Below are 16,298 nucleotides of genomic sequence, written 5' to 3'. Positions count from 1 at the left end.
AGTATGGAGACCTGGTAACTGGTCAGAAAGAGATTACAGAGGAACCCAGTTCTAGCACCAGACACAGGATCAGATGCTGTCTGACAGCTTCATTCCTTAGATGCAGTTCTAGGACTTCCAGTGAAAGAGCAGAGAGGAGCATGTTCAGTCACAAGGAAGTGGAAGTTCTTAGGGGCAGTATCACTTCTGTGGAAGAGTGTCATTTCCAGTCACAAAGGAGGAAGGAACCTAAGAAGTATCAATTACAATCCCAACTGAGCAGGGGCACTTCCTAGGTAAGGACCAGAGTGCAGACTGAGAGCGGTGACTAAATGTCTCCCCAGATTGCACCATCTTGAAAGCGCCCAAAATTCTCAAAGCATCAGAACTAGCTCTGAAAACAGGAAAAAAAAACTAGGTGAAATAATGAACAACTTCAGCAAAGTTGCAGGATATAAATAAACCCACATAAATCATTAGCATTCCTATATACCATCACCAAAACCCAGTGCCAAGAGATAGAGAAATTCCAGTAATGCAGACAACATAAAATACTTGGAAGTCTACCTGCAAAGACAAACCCAGGGACTATATGAACATAATTACAAAACACTTTTCACACAAATAAAGACAGATCAACCAACTGGAGGAATATCATTTGTTTGTGGGTAGGCCAAATCAATACAATAAATGACAATTCTTCCTAAGTTAATTTGTTTATTCAGTGCCATACCAAAGTAACAAAGAATTATTTTGTAGAGATAGAAAAAAAAAACAAAATTCATCTAGGAGAACAAATATCAAGGGAACCAGTAAAAAACGAACAAACAAACGAACAAAACATGTGAAGGTACCTAACAGTATCAGATTTCAAACTCTATTTTGAAGTGGCAGTCTGGTACTGGTCAAAAAATAGAATGGAGGATCAATGGAATAGAATATTTACACAATACACAGCAATAAATGAGCATAGTACCTAGTGTTTGATAAACCCAAAGATCCAAGCTTTTGGGATAAGAACTCATCATTTGACAAAAACTGCTGTGAAAACTGGAAAGCAGTTTGGCAGAAACTAGGTATAGATTAACATCTCACACTGTATATCAAGATATGGTCAAAATGGATAAGTGATTTAGACATAAAGGGTGATATCATAAGCAAATTTTGGGAGCACGAAAAATGTATTTGTCAGATCTAAGCATAAGGAAAGAGCTTATGACCAAACAAAAGACAAGTATCACAGAAAGTAAACTGGACAATTTTCCTTAGATGAAATTAAAAAGGTTTTGCACAAACAAAACTATTGCAGCCAAAATTAGAAGGAAAACAGGAAACTGGGAAAAATTATTACATCAATTTCTCTGGTAAAGGCCTCATTTCTCAAATGTATATGGAGCTGAGCCAAAAAATAAAAGCAGTTTTTCAGCTGATAAATGGTCAAAAGATATGAACAAGCAGTTTTCAGAAGAAAAAAAATCAATGCTATCAATATGAAAAATGGCAGGATAACATTTGGGCACTAACCACTGGGTTAATCAATGTTTAAGGAAAACACTAACTATAACTGGTGATTATTATTGGGGAGAACACAGTGTGAGGGCTTGAGCCAATTACATCAGTAAGATATTCCCACCTCTCATCCTTAGATTTTAGAGGAGGAGATATATCCAGCTGATATCTGGGGACTCACTCTGCCAGTGTAAGAGGGAGTTAGGATAAAGCATCTCAGAGTTTATATGGACTACATTGGCAAGCATTTCCTTACACCGATCTTAAAGTTTTTTGGTTTTTGTTTTTCTGCAACTGCAGAAAACCCATTGTTTTAAGTCCTGCATTCTGTGGCCAAGGAGAAATATGAGCCATTTTTTTCCCTTTTTTTCCCTATGCTCTCATTAGCCCCCAAGGATTCAAATATATCGCTATGTAGAAGATGCTGTCTCTCCTTAGCATGAGTCTGTATCTCTGGCTGCCTACAGGACATTTCCACCTAGATGTCTGATGCCATCTCAAGCTCAATATGTTGAAAACAGAACTAACTGTTGTAGTTATTTAAACTCTGACCACACCAACCCCCCCCCCCCCCGCCCTTGTCCTAACTTTCCTGTTTCAGTCCAGGGGATCATTATTCTTCAAATCATCTAGAATTCCAACCTAGGACTCATCCTCTACTTTTTACTCAGTATTCAATAAGTTGAAAAATATTGTCCATTCTAATTCGATGACATTTCTTTCATCTGTCCTCTTTCCTACACTCAAAATGCAGCTGGGTAGTACAGTGGATTAAGTGTTGGGCTTGAAGTTGGAAAGACCTGAGTTCAAATCCAGCCGTTGACAACTACTGGCTGTGTGACCTTGGACAAGTCACGTAACCTCTGTCTGCCTCAACTTTCTTCATCTATCAAATGATGCTAACAACAGCACTTAGGGTTTTGTGAGGCTAAAATGAGACAATATTGGTAAAGTGCTATATAAATGCCAATTACTCTTGTTGTCAATGTTACATCAGGCCTTCTTCTCTGTCACCAGGATTATTGCAATAGCTGTCTAACTGGTTGCTTACCTTTTCACTCCATGTTCCATGGAACTGACAATTTAATATTTTTAATTAATCAATAATTTATATGTTTATTATAGAATAATATTTATTTATTTTTATATTAAGACATTTGATAGTTAATATATAATAATACATTATATATTAATATATTATATATAAATATATCATTTAGATATATTATAAATTTATATAAAGTGGATTAATTTAATTAATTTATTTTTAGTTTTCAACATTCACTTCCACAAGATTTTGAGTTCCAAATTTTGTCCCCATATCTCCCCTATGATGGCATGCATTCTGATTACTCCTTCATCCAATCTTTTACCACAACCCCTCTTCTCTTATCCCATTCCTTTCTATTTTTCTGGAGGGCAAGATAGATTTCTATACCTCCTTACCTATATATTTTATTTCACAGTTGCATGTAAAAACAATTTTTAACATTCATTTTGAAAACTTGAGTTCCACATTGTCTTCCTTCCTCCCTCCTCACCCACCCACCCTCCCTCATTGAGAAGGCAAGCAAACAAATTAACATCCTTAGAGAATAGATCTGACTGTCATTTCCCTGCTCAAGAAGATTCAGTAGTTCCTTTTCCCCTCTAAGACAAAATACAAAATCCTCTATTTGACATATAAAACACTTCACAATCTGACTCAAACACATATTCCATGAGGATAAAAAAATCACTCCCTCCCATTTTGGAGAAAGAGCCAAGATGGCGGCTGGAAAGCAGGGACTTGTTTAAGCTCTCCCCCGAATCCCTCCAAACAACTGTAAAAAATGTCTCTGAACAAATTCTACAGCTGCAGAACCCATGAAATACAAGAGGGAAACAAGTCTCCAGTCCAGGAGAGCCTGGATGGTTGCTGGGAAGGGTCTATTGCATGGTGCTGGGAGTGGAGCGCAACCCAGCATGGGCCATGCCAGGACAGACCAGACCTAGAGTCAGCTGGCCAGAACAGGCCTTAGGGCCACGAATCATTGAGCTGTGGCAGTTACCAAGCTTCTCAACCCACAAACGCCAAAGAGCAGGTAAGTGGGAAACTGAGGAATCTAGTTGAGACTGGTCTGGCCCCATCCCTGGGGGTTGTGGAGGTGGTGCAGCAGTGGCGGTGGCAGCAGCAGGAAGCTCCTGAGACTGCTTCCAGAGCTCCATTGTCAGCTGCTTCCAAAGTCCCTGGCTCACACAGCAGGAGGAATCTAGCAGTGGATCAGAGTGGGAGTGCAAGGGGTGCTTTGTGAGCACAGAGGCAGGTTCTCTTGCTTGGATCTGGATTGTGGTCCTGGTTGGTGGTTCTTGGGGGAAGAGGAGTGCTGCTGTGACAGAGCCTGTGGTGATGGTGCCATAGAAGTAGCTCTGAAAACAGCAGCACTTGGACCCTAAAGCTTGAGACAAAGGACTCTCCACTCTACAAGCAGTCATACCCTGACAAAAAGCTCAAGGATAAAGTAGTTGGCTGGGAACATGAACAGGCAGCAAAAGCAAACTCAGACTCCAACTCAGACTCAAACTTAAACTCTAGATTCCTTTTCTGGGGACAAAGAAGATCAAAACATACAGCTAGAAGTCAACAAAGTCAAAGAGGCTACATTAAAAGTCTCCAAGAAAAATATGAATTGGTCTCAGGCCATGGAAGAGCTCAAAAAGGATTTGGAAAAGCAAGTAAGAGAAGTAGAGGAAAAATTGGGAAGAGAAATGAGAGTGATGCAAGAAAACCACGAAAACAAGTCAATGACTTGCTAAAGGAGACCCAAAAAATACTGAAGAAAATAACACCTTAAAGAATAGACTAACTCAAATGGCAAAAGAGCTCCAAAAAGCCAAAGAGGAGAAGAATGCCTTGAAAGGCAGAATTTGCCAAATGGAAAAGGAGGTCCAAAAGACCACTGAAGAAAATACCACCTTAAAAATTAGATTGGAGCAAGTGGAAGCTAGTGACTTTATGAGAAATCAAGATATTATAAAACAGAACCAAAGGAATGAAAAAATGGAGGACAATGTGAAATATATCGCTGGAAAATCCACTGACCTGGAGAATAGATCTAGGAGAGATAATTTAAAAATTATTGGACTACCTGAAAGCCATGATAAAAAAAGAGCCTAGACATCACCTTTCAAGAAATTATCAAGGAAAAGTGCCCTGATATTCTAGAGCCAGAGGGTAAAATAGAAACTGAAAGAAGCTACCTCTTGAAAAAGATCCCCAAAAGAAAACTCCTAGGAATATCGTCGCCAAATTCCAAAGTTTCCAGGTCGAGGAGAAAATACTGCAAGCAGCCAGTAAGAAACAATTCAAATATTGTGGAAATGCAATCAGGATAACACAAGATCTGGCAGCTTCTACATTAAGGGATCAAAGGTCTTGGAATATGATATTCTGGAGGTCAAAGGAGCTAGGATTAAAACCAAGAATCACCTACCCAGCAAAACTGAGTATCATGCTCCAAAGCAAAATATGGATTTTCAATAAAACAGAGGACTTTCAAGCTTTCTCAGAGAAAAGACCAGAGCTGAATAGAAAATTTGACTTTCAAATACAAGAATCAAGAGAAGCATGAAAAGATAAACAAGAAAGAGAATTCATAAGGGACTGACTAAAGTTGAACTGTTTTGTTTACATTCCTACATGGAAAGATGATGTGTGTAATTCATGAGACCTTTCTCAGTATTAGGGTAGTTGAAGAGAATATATATATACATATATATATATGTATATATATATATGTATATATATATATATATATATATATATAGGGCACAGGGTGAGTTGAATATGAAGGGATGATATTTAAAAAATAAAACACAATTAAGGGGTAAGAGAGCAATATATTGAGAGAGGGAGAAAGGGAGAGATAGAATGGGATAAATTATCTCATATAAAAGTGGCAAGAAAAAGCAGTTCTGTTGGAAGGGAAAAGGGGGCAGGTGCGGGAGAATGAGTAAGTCTTGCTTTCATCCGATTTGACCTCAGGATGGAATAACATGCACACTCAATTGAGTATCTTACTCCACAGGAAAGTAAGGGGAAGGGGATAAAAAAGAGGGGATGACAGAAGGGAGGGCAGATAGGGGGAGGAGGTAATCAAAAGCAAACACTTTTGAAAAGGGACAGGGTCAAAGGAGAAAATTGAATAAAGGGAGATGGGATAGGATGGAAGGAAATATAGTTAGCCTTTCACAACATGAGTATTGTGGAAGTGTTTTACATAATGATACATGTGTGACCTATGTTGAATTGCTTGCCTTCCTAGGGAGGGTGGGTAAGAATGGAAGAGGGGAGAGAATTTGGAACTCAAATTTTTAAAAGCAGATGCTCAAAAAAACTTGTTTTTGCATGCAGCTGGGAAACAGGATGTATAGGGAAATGGGCATAGAAATCTATATTGCCCTACAAGAAAGTAAGGGCAAAGGGGATGGGGGGGAGTGGAGTGACAGAAGGAAAGGCTGACTGTGGAATGGGGCAATCAGAATATATGCCATCTTGGAGTGGGGGGGGAGGGTAGAAATGGGGAGAAAATTTGTAACTCAAAATCTTGTGGAAATCAGTGTTAAAAACTAAAATATTAAATAAAAATGATAAAATTTAAAAAAAAATCACTCCCTCTCACACACAGTATATTCTGGACCAATGGGCCTAGTTGGTGCTCACTATAAACATGTCATCTGTGACATCTTTCCCGTGCCTCATCACTGGCCATCCCCCATCTGTAGAACGGTCTTTCTTGTCATCTCTGCCTCTGGGAAGCCCTATCTCCTTCCGACATTCACCTGAAGCTCTGACTCTTTAAAATCACCTTGGATCTTGGTTTGCCAGGTTGTTAGCAAACCCCATACTCTCTGTTCCTCTGATTGTGGAGAATGGATGTAGAACAATCCCAGCCTTGGCTGAAGTCCTGGCCTTGATCATCAGGTAAGTGAGGTAGAAAAACATACAAACAAACAAAAATGTTTCACCCCGAGGCTTTGACCAGCTTTGGAAACTACAGGCTTTATTTAGCCCAAATCCTTTCCAGCTACTGATGTTGTTCTTTTGTGCAATGCTACTTTGTGTGGCAGAAGTCATATGAATATTGGACTTTGCCTTGGGTCAGTAAATGCACCCACAGAATCCTGTGCTTGGAAGAGATATATTGTGTTAAGTAGCGAAAGCAGTTCTGTTGAAAGCAAATTTACGTTCAAAATGCCATTATAATAATTGATTAAGCCATTTCCCATATTTAGGGATGTGGCCTTAGGGGCAGGGACTTCTGTGGGAATGGCTGTTTACAGAACAGGGACCATTAAAACCTCTTACTTGCAAGGCAGTATAATTCTACATCCCAGGGAGAGATTGCTACTTAACAGAAGTGAGGTTGGGGAGGAGGTAGTGGAGGTAGCGGCACTAACAGTAATCATAACAATAAATATGCAGACCTTTTTGATTTTTTAAGGCCACATTTTGAAAGTTTTAATGGCACCCAGGTGAAAAAGCCTTCCTACAAAAGGATAAAAATAGGAGGGAGTGACATATTCAGCCCACACAATCTAGCTTTTCTGTATGTTCCAAACCATTAGAGCATCAATGGAAATCTAATAAGGAATTCATCTTTGGAAATGTTCCGACACACGGGTTTCAATTCTATTTGAGTCAACCACCATTTATTAAGTGCCCACTGCGTACAGGCACTGTCCTCTGACCCAGGCAGACAACGACCTTCTTAGTGTCTAGGGAAAGCAAGCAGAATTGCTTAGGACAGATGGGCTTAATGCATATGTGAGTGTGTGTGTGTGTGTGTGTGTGTGTGAGAGAGAGAGAGAGAGAGAGAGAGAGAGAGAGAGAGAGAGAAGAACTTAGTGAGAAGAACTCTGGATTTGGCGGTCCAAGAGCTACATTTTAGTGGCTTCATCTTTCTGGCCCTCTGTTTCCTTGTCTATGGAATGAGGCCTTGCTGATCCTTAAAGGTCCCTCTGATAATTCCCTCTAAACTAACCTGTGCTTATGTTGTTTGTTCAGGACACATTACATGTTGTTTCTCTCACTAAAATGTGAGCTCCTTAAGAGCAATGATTGTTTTTTGCCTTTCTTTGTATTCCCAGTATTTAACACAAAGCTTAGCGCTTAGTAGGTGCTCAATAAATGCTTGCTGACTTGACTTATTAACTTAAAATCCCTTTTGTCTTTAGAAGTCATGCAATGATTCAACAAGTATTCACTGAGTTCTAAGCACCAGGCACACAAAAACAAACAAAAAAGAACCAATCATCTGACAACTATTTATGAAGTGCCTACTATGTGCCATACACTGTCCTCGAGAAGTTAGTATCCCAGGACACTGAGATCATATCGAACCTCTCCTCAAAATAGACATTTCTACTCTACTAGATGAATTTTTATTTGGCTCGTAGCATGACTTATACCATTTGGACACCGTTTCCTAAATCAATCACACGGCACAAGCACATTTCCCTAAAAGTTAATCACAAATACCACCCCCAAAGCAGCTTCTAGTTCTTAGGATATAAAGCTAGGAAGGACCTTCAGGTAATTGACTCCAACATTTGCCCTTCCCCCCAGCTCCCAGATCTACTACCATTTTTTAAAAACAGATGAAGAAGCTGATGCTGCAAAGACATAAGTAACTTATTTGCTTGAGTTCCCAGAAGAGCAACAGAAGGTAAGCTCCTTGAGGGTAGAGTTTATTTCCTTTTTAACCTCTGAATTTCCAATGGCTAGCACATAGTACGTACATCATAAATGTATGCTGAATTCAAACTCATGTTTTTGACTCGAGGTGGAGCAGTCTTACCACTGCACCAAACATCTGTGTTTACTTCTTATTCTTTGAAATCAAGCAAATAAAATTGCTGCCCAACTAAGTCTGAATCACATTAGAGTTTTTTTTTTTTTTATGATAGACCAACCATTTTATTTTCCTCTGATCGGTTCAGGAATGTTGATGGACAGCTCTTTACATGGGCTTTGGAGGGGGTCTGGGGGCAGCACCTGCAGGTCTGAATCGGGGCGGGGGCGTCCGATCCTTCCGAGCCTCACGGGAGCGATTCCTCACTACCTTGCTGTGGATCGCGCAGCTCACACAGTAATGTAGTTTCACATACAGTTTGGGCAGCACATAGGAGTCGAAGACGCTGGCCTCGGAGATGTCCCTGACGGCCGCAGCTTCCACGATGTTGCGGATTACAAATTTCTTGATGGACTTGTCCTTCGGCACGTAGCGGGCGCAGTTGGTGCAACGGATGGGCTGCACGTGGCCGCGGCCCTTCTTGGCGCGCCCGTTGTTCCTCCTCTTCTTGGTCATCTTGGAAGCCAGGAACCGAAAAAGGCATCACATTAGAGTTTAATGAAATTCAATGAAAATCCTCTCCAATCTGATGATTTTCTTATTTTTTCCAGCAGTACTTGGCTAAGAGCCAGAAATGCCAGTATCAATCATTTCTAATACATTCAATTAAAATAATTGTTTGGGGATTTCCATTTCTTGCCTCTGTATCTTTGCAAAATTCTCCCCTTTATCCAGGATGCACCTCCTCTTTACTCCTACATCATCCAAGTCTTTCCCAATGGCAGGAAGCTTAGAGCAATTCTGACCCATGGTGTGGACAAAAGTGAGATGGGGGAGCAGGGCTCAGAGGGGAGTGGGAAATTAAGGGGGGAAAAATTGACAGAGGCCATTTTTTCTGTTTACATATTATACTTTTACCCCAATAGAATATAAGTTCCTTGAGAATAGGAAATTTTATTCTGTCAAGTAATGTCAACAAACATTTATTAAGTGCCTACTCTGTGCCTGGCATTGTGCTAAGTCTTGGGGATATAAATAAATGAACAAATATATTAAAGAAGGTATTAAAATATTAAGTAAAGAAATATAAAAGCAATAAAGAAATAAATACAAATAAACAAATAAAAGTCCCTTCCCTCAAGGAGCTCACAATCTAATGTTTAGACAATATACAAACAACTATGGAAAGACAAGGTATATACAGGATGAACAGGACACAATGCCAAGGGAAAGCACTAGCACTGAGGGAGAACTGGGAAAGGTGGGATTCTAGCCGAGACTTGAATGAAGGAAGGAAGAGTCAGAGATGCAGAGGAGAGAATTCCAGGCACAGGGGAGAAGTAGTGGAAATGCCCAGAACTGGGAGATGGAGCATCTTGTGTGAAGAACAGCAAAGAGGCCAGTGTCAGGGGATCACAGAGTACATGAAAGGGAGAAAGGTGTAAGAAGAAGGGAAAGGTAGGAGGAGACTAGCTTATAAAGGACTTTTTAAAAGCCAAAATTTTGCTTTTGCATTCCCAGAGCCTAGGTGCAGGCAAGTTCCTGGCTGGACTTGAGTGGACTGTGACATTTCCTATAACCTGGAATCGACCTAGGAGGCCACATCACAGGTGGCACCATGTACTTGCTCTAATATCTGCTTTAACATCAATGGATTATAATTTCATAAGTTCCCTGTCAATAGGAGCCATGGAATATTTTTCCTCTTGAATCCATAACCTGACTTTTAGACATGATTCTAGCTTTTTCATCTTGGCCATGGAAGTCTCAAGTGCATCACAGATAACGTCTTACTTGGTACATAACATGATATCACACAATTCTGTTCCCATATCTCTCGGATTCAGCATGGAATGCAACTGGTGCTTCAGAACCATATGAAGAAGATAGTGAGTCAAGCACGTGCAAGAGCCACCTTGACAAGGACATTCAGAGCCCAGCCTTGCTGAATTCATGAGTGGATTGTGGCCAAGCTTCTGGAGAAATATTCCAGCTGATCATGTGGCCCCATTTCTCCTGGCTACAGGAAAGCAGGTCTGGCCACAGGGACCACTGGGGTGAGCAATGGTAAATTGCCAAAATGTCATTGGCGAGACAAAAGAATCACATTTCTCCTTTATTGCAATAAAATATTGCCAAAGTATAAGGTTTAAATTCTCCCTTGATTGATATAACTGTATCCCAATATATGGTCTATCCCTCATAAAGAGCCCTTAACACTTTATAGAAAATATCTAACTTGTTGGTTCAAGATCTGGATGAACTTCACAAGCTAGAAGGGATGCCTAGTTCAACTTTCTTCTTTGACGGCTAAGGAAGTGAAGGAACAAAGAAGGGAATTGTCCTGGCTAAAAGCACACAAATGATAAGTAGCAGAGCCTGATTTTGAACCCAGGTCCCTTGACTACTAATCTAGTGTTCATTATACTATTCCACATTCAAAGAATTCAAAGCAAGTTTTACACTTTTGAAAAAAGGAGCTATACTTCCTTAGCGTAAGACACTCAAAGTCATGGCTGCTGTCACTGACCCCAGGTTACCCAGAGTTGTTCTCTCTGCCCTTTGGGGCCATCTTGCTGGGTGCCCTGACACTACTCTTCCTATAAGACTGTATTTTATGTCAGTCCATTATGCAAAAATATTTGATGGCTTTCAATGGTTCCCTAATGGATATTGGATAAAGTCTAACTAACTACTTCATCTGGTCTTCAAGGCCATCTGTAATTAGAGCCTACAGGGCCTTTCTCATCCTCATCTCCCACCATCCTGTGCAAGAAAGAACCTTCTATTCCAATCAAATTGAACTCTGAACCCACCATTTTCTAGCCTATCTCTTGCCATTTGGGTTGGGTCTCCTCTTCTTCTCTTTGGAATGCCCTCCCCTCACTCCCTTCTCTCCCTCCCTGCTTTTTCCTATTCATATCACAGTAATCCCCTGAGACTCCTCATCTCTTCCATGGCATCATCCTGAAACACTCCAGGCCCCAGACTCAGCATCTCTCCCATGGCATCATCCTAAAGCACTCCAGACCCCAGACTCCTCATCTCTTCCATGGCACTGTCCTAAAGCACCCCAGGCCCCAGTGGTATCTCCTTCCTCTGAACTCAGCATTTATAATCTATGCCCTTCATCTGGCAGTGAATCACATCCTTTCTTGCCTTCTTTCTTGCCCTGTTGTCTTATATTATGATTTAACCTTTTTATTATTGATTTGACTTGCCATAGATATATCTCATCTTCCCAAATAGAGTAGGGATGAGGTTTTATGTTTATCGATATTCCAACATACAGCCTGGGGCTGCGCAGTGCCTTGTAAAAATAGACACTCAGTCAATAGGGACTGGCAGACTGATGCAACCTTATAAAATCTCACCTTCTACCAAGTGACAGAACTTTGGCACATTTAGTAAATACTGCATCCAAAAACTCAAATTTCTTGTTCCGGGTGAATCACTTAGATTCACAAACTCAAAACATACAACATTAGGGACTTGAGTGAAGTGAAAGCTCTGTATGAGTCACCAGGGTCATAGGACAGCCTGTAAATCCGACATGATCCTGGACTACATCGAGAGTCAGGAGACTGAAGAAAGAATAAAAGAATTGTCTTCTTAGACTCTGCCTTGCTCACACTATTTCTTGACTCTAGAGGTTCTTAATCTGGGATCTGTGACCTTTTAAAAAATTGATAACTACTTCAGTGTGATTGGTTTCCTTTGTAATACTATGTAATTTATTTGTGCATTTAAAATCATTCTTGGAAGTAGAGATCAACCAGACTGCCAAAGGGGTCCAGGACACAACATTCTGTCTTTTACTCCCCTGATCAATGTAACTGAACCCCAGCATATGGTCTATGGCTCATAAAGAACTCTGAATACTTTATAGAAGCCAGAAGAGATGCCTAGTCCAATTCCCAATTTTGACAGATAAGGAAATGGAAGTACAGAGAAGAGAATTGTCATGGATAAAATCACACAAATTGTAAATAGCAGAGCCATATAAGACCTTGTTTAGGTTTGTGAACCATGGTTTAGGAAGCACATCAATTACCTGGAAAATGTCCAGATGAAGACAATCAGAATGGTGAAGTGAGTTCATGGGTATAGGGTTGTCCAACTGAGGATATTTAGCTTGCAAATGGAAAGAGGGGTTTGGGGTTTGGAAGGACAGGTTGGTTGGTTCCAAATAAGTAAAGGAATATTCCATCAAATTGTGGATAGATATATTCTGCTTTGCTCCAGAAGGTAGAACTGCCAGTAAAGGGTAGAAATTGCAAGGAGTCAAATTTAGTGTTGGTATCAAGGAAAACATTTTTTTCGTCGGTTAGAACCATGCCAAAGTAAATTGGGCTGCCCTTGGGACTTAGTGGTTTCTTCCTGCCTGGAGGGCTTCAAAGAAAGACCAGCCAACCATTTAGGTATTTGACATAGGGCATTCTTAGGTGGCCAATGAAGTCCTCCTCATCTCTGAAATTCTGTGATTTTGTGTTTCTGTGGATCCTGAAATGAAATTTAGAAACAGTACATACAAATGGAGAGAGTGCTTGTGTGTGCATATGTGCATGCATATCACACACACACGACTAATTAAATACAAGTATCATCATAGTCACAGATTTTAGGTCTGAAGAGGCCTTAGACATTGTACAATCTAACCCTTTAATGTTTCCTTTGGGAAAAATGAAGCCCAGAAAGGCATGATGACTACATAACATGGGAAAGGAAACCATATCTAAAGAGGAAAATAAGTTTTCTCAGCTGGAAATGAGAACAACAGGATCATAGGATCAATTGTTTTGTCGGATTATAGCGATCCTATAAACAAAAGAAAACCATAGAACCATAGATCTAGTCCAAACAGTGAGGCAAGAACATGTTAAATGACTTCCCCAGGATAACACAGTTAGTGGGTATCTGAACCAGGATCTTAAGTCATGTCTTTCTCATTCCAACTCTGGCATTCCACACTCTAGACAAGCTCACTGCCCTTCAAATATACATGTAGCATATAAAAAATAGGATGTGTGTAAGAAGGAGTATTTGAAACAGGTTTAGATATGGTTGAAGTGTCATTCAATTTAATAAATACTTATTTATCACCTCCTTGGCCCAAGGCACTACATTAGCTGTTGGATAAGAATAAAAAGATGAATAAGAAATGTTTTCCTCTTTCACAGAGGTTATAATCCTATAAAAGAGATAAGACATGTAAGGGTGAGGCTGATTAATTTACTCCCCCCATCTCATTTAAAGTAAGTGATAAGATGTCTTGGTATCTTAATCATGGGAAAACAATAAATCAATCTCGATTACAGACTTGAGTTTCAAACAGCCATAGGATTTAGCCTAAGTGCAAAAAACAAAGCCCAAAAGTTGGAATTGAAGTGACATTGCCAAGGAAGAGAGCTGGATAGGGTAAAGAAATTTGGTCACATTACATGAGCGATCTATAAATTATCATGCAAGTTGAGAAATGAGTCATTCAAAAAGTTGAAGTAAATGTAGTGTTCCGGTAAAACAAACAAAACCAAATGAAACCAGCCCACTTCTTGAAAAAGAACAACCTTGTTGGGGGTGAGATGGGAAGGAGGAGAAGCCTTGGCTTTGTCCTCATTTCTACACCCTGACCACAGTTTGCCTTTGGCTGGAAGAATACCTTTCACTTTTCAAAGAGTACAGATGATGGCAGATTTCTTGTCTTCTCATCAGTGTCCTAGGGACACCTATGGATTAGGTGATGGAAATGAAAAAAAGAATAGACTAGACATCAATTCACAATTCCACAAGAAGTCCATCAAGGAAACTATACCATGCCTAAGAGAAACTTCTTCAGCCCTCCCATAGATGGGAGGGGGAAAAGATTACAACAACCAGGAGCTGTGAATTACTCCTTTGCCACATATATTTTTATAAGCTGGAGCTTACTTTCCCCTAGACTCTGTATATACTTGTAGAAACATGTATCACAGACCTTTTGGGAGATATTTTGTATTAACTGTTCTTACTAGAGCACCTTAGTAAATAATCTGCTCTAAAAGCTACTTAAAGCTGGTTGAATAAATTGATTCTCAACTGATAATCTTGAAGGAAGCACATCGGTGGGGGCTCAAAAGTATGGCATAAGAGACACGTCCCCAACTCCTCAAGGGGTAACCCTAGAACTTTGAAGATGAGACAGCCTTACATCAGGACCTAAGATTCATTTGGGAGAGTGCAAATGGAGATCCGGTTTACCACTGTTTATACAAGTTACAGACATATGGACAAATAACTATAATTCAGGGTAGAATGGGGGAAAAAGGAATATGAGCTATACAATGTGCTATGAGAACTGAGTAAAGAGAGAAACCACCTCTGGCGTCATGGAGGAGAAGGTCTAAGGCATAGTCTTGGTTGAGCTATTGTTTAGGATCATAGATCATATATTGAGAGCTGGAATGGACTTTGGAGGCCATGCAAGCCAAACTCATTATTTTACAGAAGAGGAAACTGAGTCCCAGGGAGGTTAAGTGACTTGCCCAATGTTACAAAAGCAGCATAGGTGAGATTCAGACCTAGGTCTTCTAACTTGTTCCAGCTCCATACTGAAGAGGGGAGAGCACCTTCAGGGAGACTTTAAATATGAATCAACCCAGATCTAGACTGGGAGAACTAGAGATATGAGGAAGATAGACTTAGAAGATGATACACACATACATACATACACACATTTGTATGTACATATACATACATATAAACATACATACACACACATAGGGAAATGTATCAGTACTTGGGTGGAAGTTTAGTTGGGATGCAAAAGAATGCAGTCCTGAATAGTAGGACCATGGGTAAATACTCTTCTCAAGGAATGTGATGAAGTCTGACTGTTGAAGGTATAATTTCAGGGACCTCAAGGCAGTCAGGTGGCACAGTAGACAGATTGTCAGGGCCTGGAGTCAGGAAGACATGAGTCCAAATCCAGCCTCAGACACTTAGTAGCTGTGTGACCCTGGGCAAGTCATTAACCCTGTCTGACTCAGTTGCCTTATTTATAAAATGAGTTGGAGAAGGAAATGGCAAATCGCTTCAGTATATTTGCCAAGAAAACCCTAAATAGGGTGACAGAAAATTGGACACAACTTGAAATAACTCAACAACAGCAGAAATGAGGTGTTTTGCTTTGGTTTGGCATACCTGTTAGTTCTAGCCACAAAGCTATCCAATGGCAAGGAGAAAGTCCAAGACAGAAGAAAAAAACTGGTCAAGCCAGTTGTCTTTCTTAATGGTGTCGGTTCAATTCATCACCAAATCACTAGATTCCTTTGCTTTGAGGATCAGATGAAGTACCATTTGGAAAGTGCTTAGCTCAGTGCCCTGAACGTAATGGGTGGATACTTGTTTCCTCCCTCCTTTCCTGAACTAAACTTAGGTTCATTTATATTGAGATGTCACTTAATCTCTTTCCAAGCAACTCTCTTTGACCACCTGGTCTTTCCTGGTCTCTTAGTTATCAACCCTCTCTTCCTATGGATATCACTTTATATGTATCTTTAAGGTGCTTTATATTCACTTAACTGTGTACCTTATCTAGCCAGTAGAAAATCAGCTCTTTGTTTTTGTTTTTGCTTCTGTTTGCATATTGTTTGGCACAAAGTAGGCACTTTGTAATACCTATAGGCAGCCAGGTGGAGTCAGGAAGACCCAATTCAAAATTCAACTTCAGACACTTAATAGCTGTGTGATCCTAGGAAAGTCATTTAACCTCTGTTTGACTCAGTTTCTTCATCTGTAAATTGAGAAAATAATAACAATAATAGCCCTGGGGTCGTTGTGAGGGTAAAATTAAATATTTATAAAGTGCTTTATAAACTTTACAACATAATATAAATATGAGTTGGACTAACACCTCAGTTTTCTCATCTTTAAGTGAGACCAATATTACTTTGCTATTTGCTTCACAGTATTACCATGAAAAATGTGTTTTGTAAACCT

The 16,298-nt window shown here is 40.0% G+C and overlaps 2 protein-coding genes across 2 annotated transcripts in view; both read right to left on the bottom strand.

The window, feature by feature from the left end:
- LOC118847055 (multiple epidermal growth factor-like domains protein 6) overlaps positions 1 to 16,298 on the bottom strand; it is a 773,415-nt gene that overhangs the window by 43,829 nt on the left and 713,288 nt on the right. The window lies entirely within an intron of this gene.
- LOC118847627 (40S ribosomal protein S26-like) lies at positions 8,470 to 8,857 on the bottom strand. The gene has a single exon (XM_036756177.1). It carries the CDS (start codon positions 8,835 to 8,837, stop codon positions 8,490 to 8,492), a length of 348 nt encoding a protein of 115 aa, XP_036612072.1. The 5' UTR covers positions 8,838 to 8,857; the 3' UTR covers positions 8,470 to 8,489.

The sequence above is a fragment of the Trichosurus vulpecula genome, chromosome 4 (assembly GCF_011100635.1).
Source record: "Trichosurus vulpecula isolate mTriVul1 chromosome 4, mTriVul1.pri, whole genome shotgun sequence".
Classification (NCBI taxonomy): domain Eukaryota; kingdom Metazoa; phylum Chordata; class Mammalia; order Diprotodontia; family Phalangeridae; genus Trichosurus; species Trichosurus vulpecula.
The sequence above is the reverse complement of the archived record's forward strand: the minus strand, read 5'-3'. Positions and strand labels throughout refer to the sequence as shown.

Bases quoted from the DNA above. Each gene is read 5' to 3' on its own strand.
- LOC118847627 (XM_036756177.1), bottom strand. From the start codon at position 8,837: ATGACCAAGAAGAGGAGGAACAACGGGCGCGCCAAGAAGGGCCGCGGC.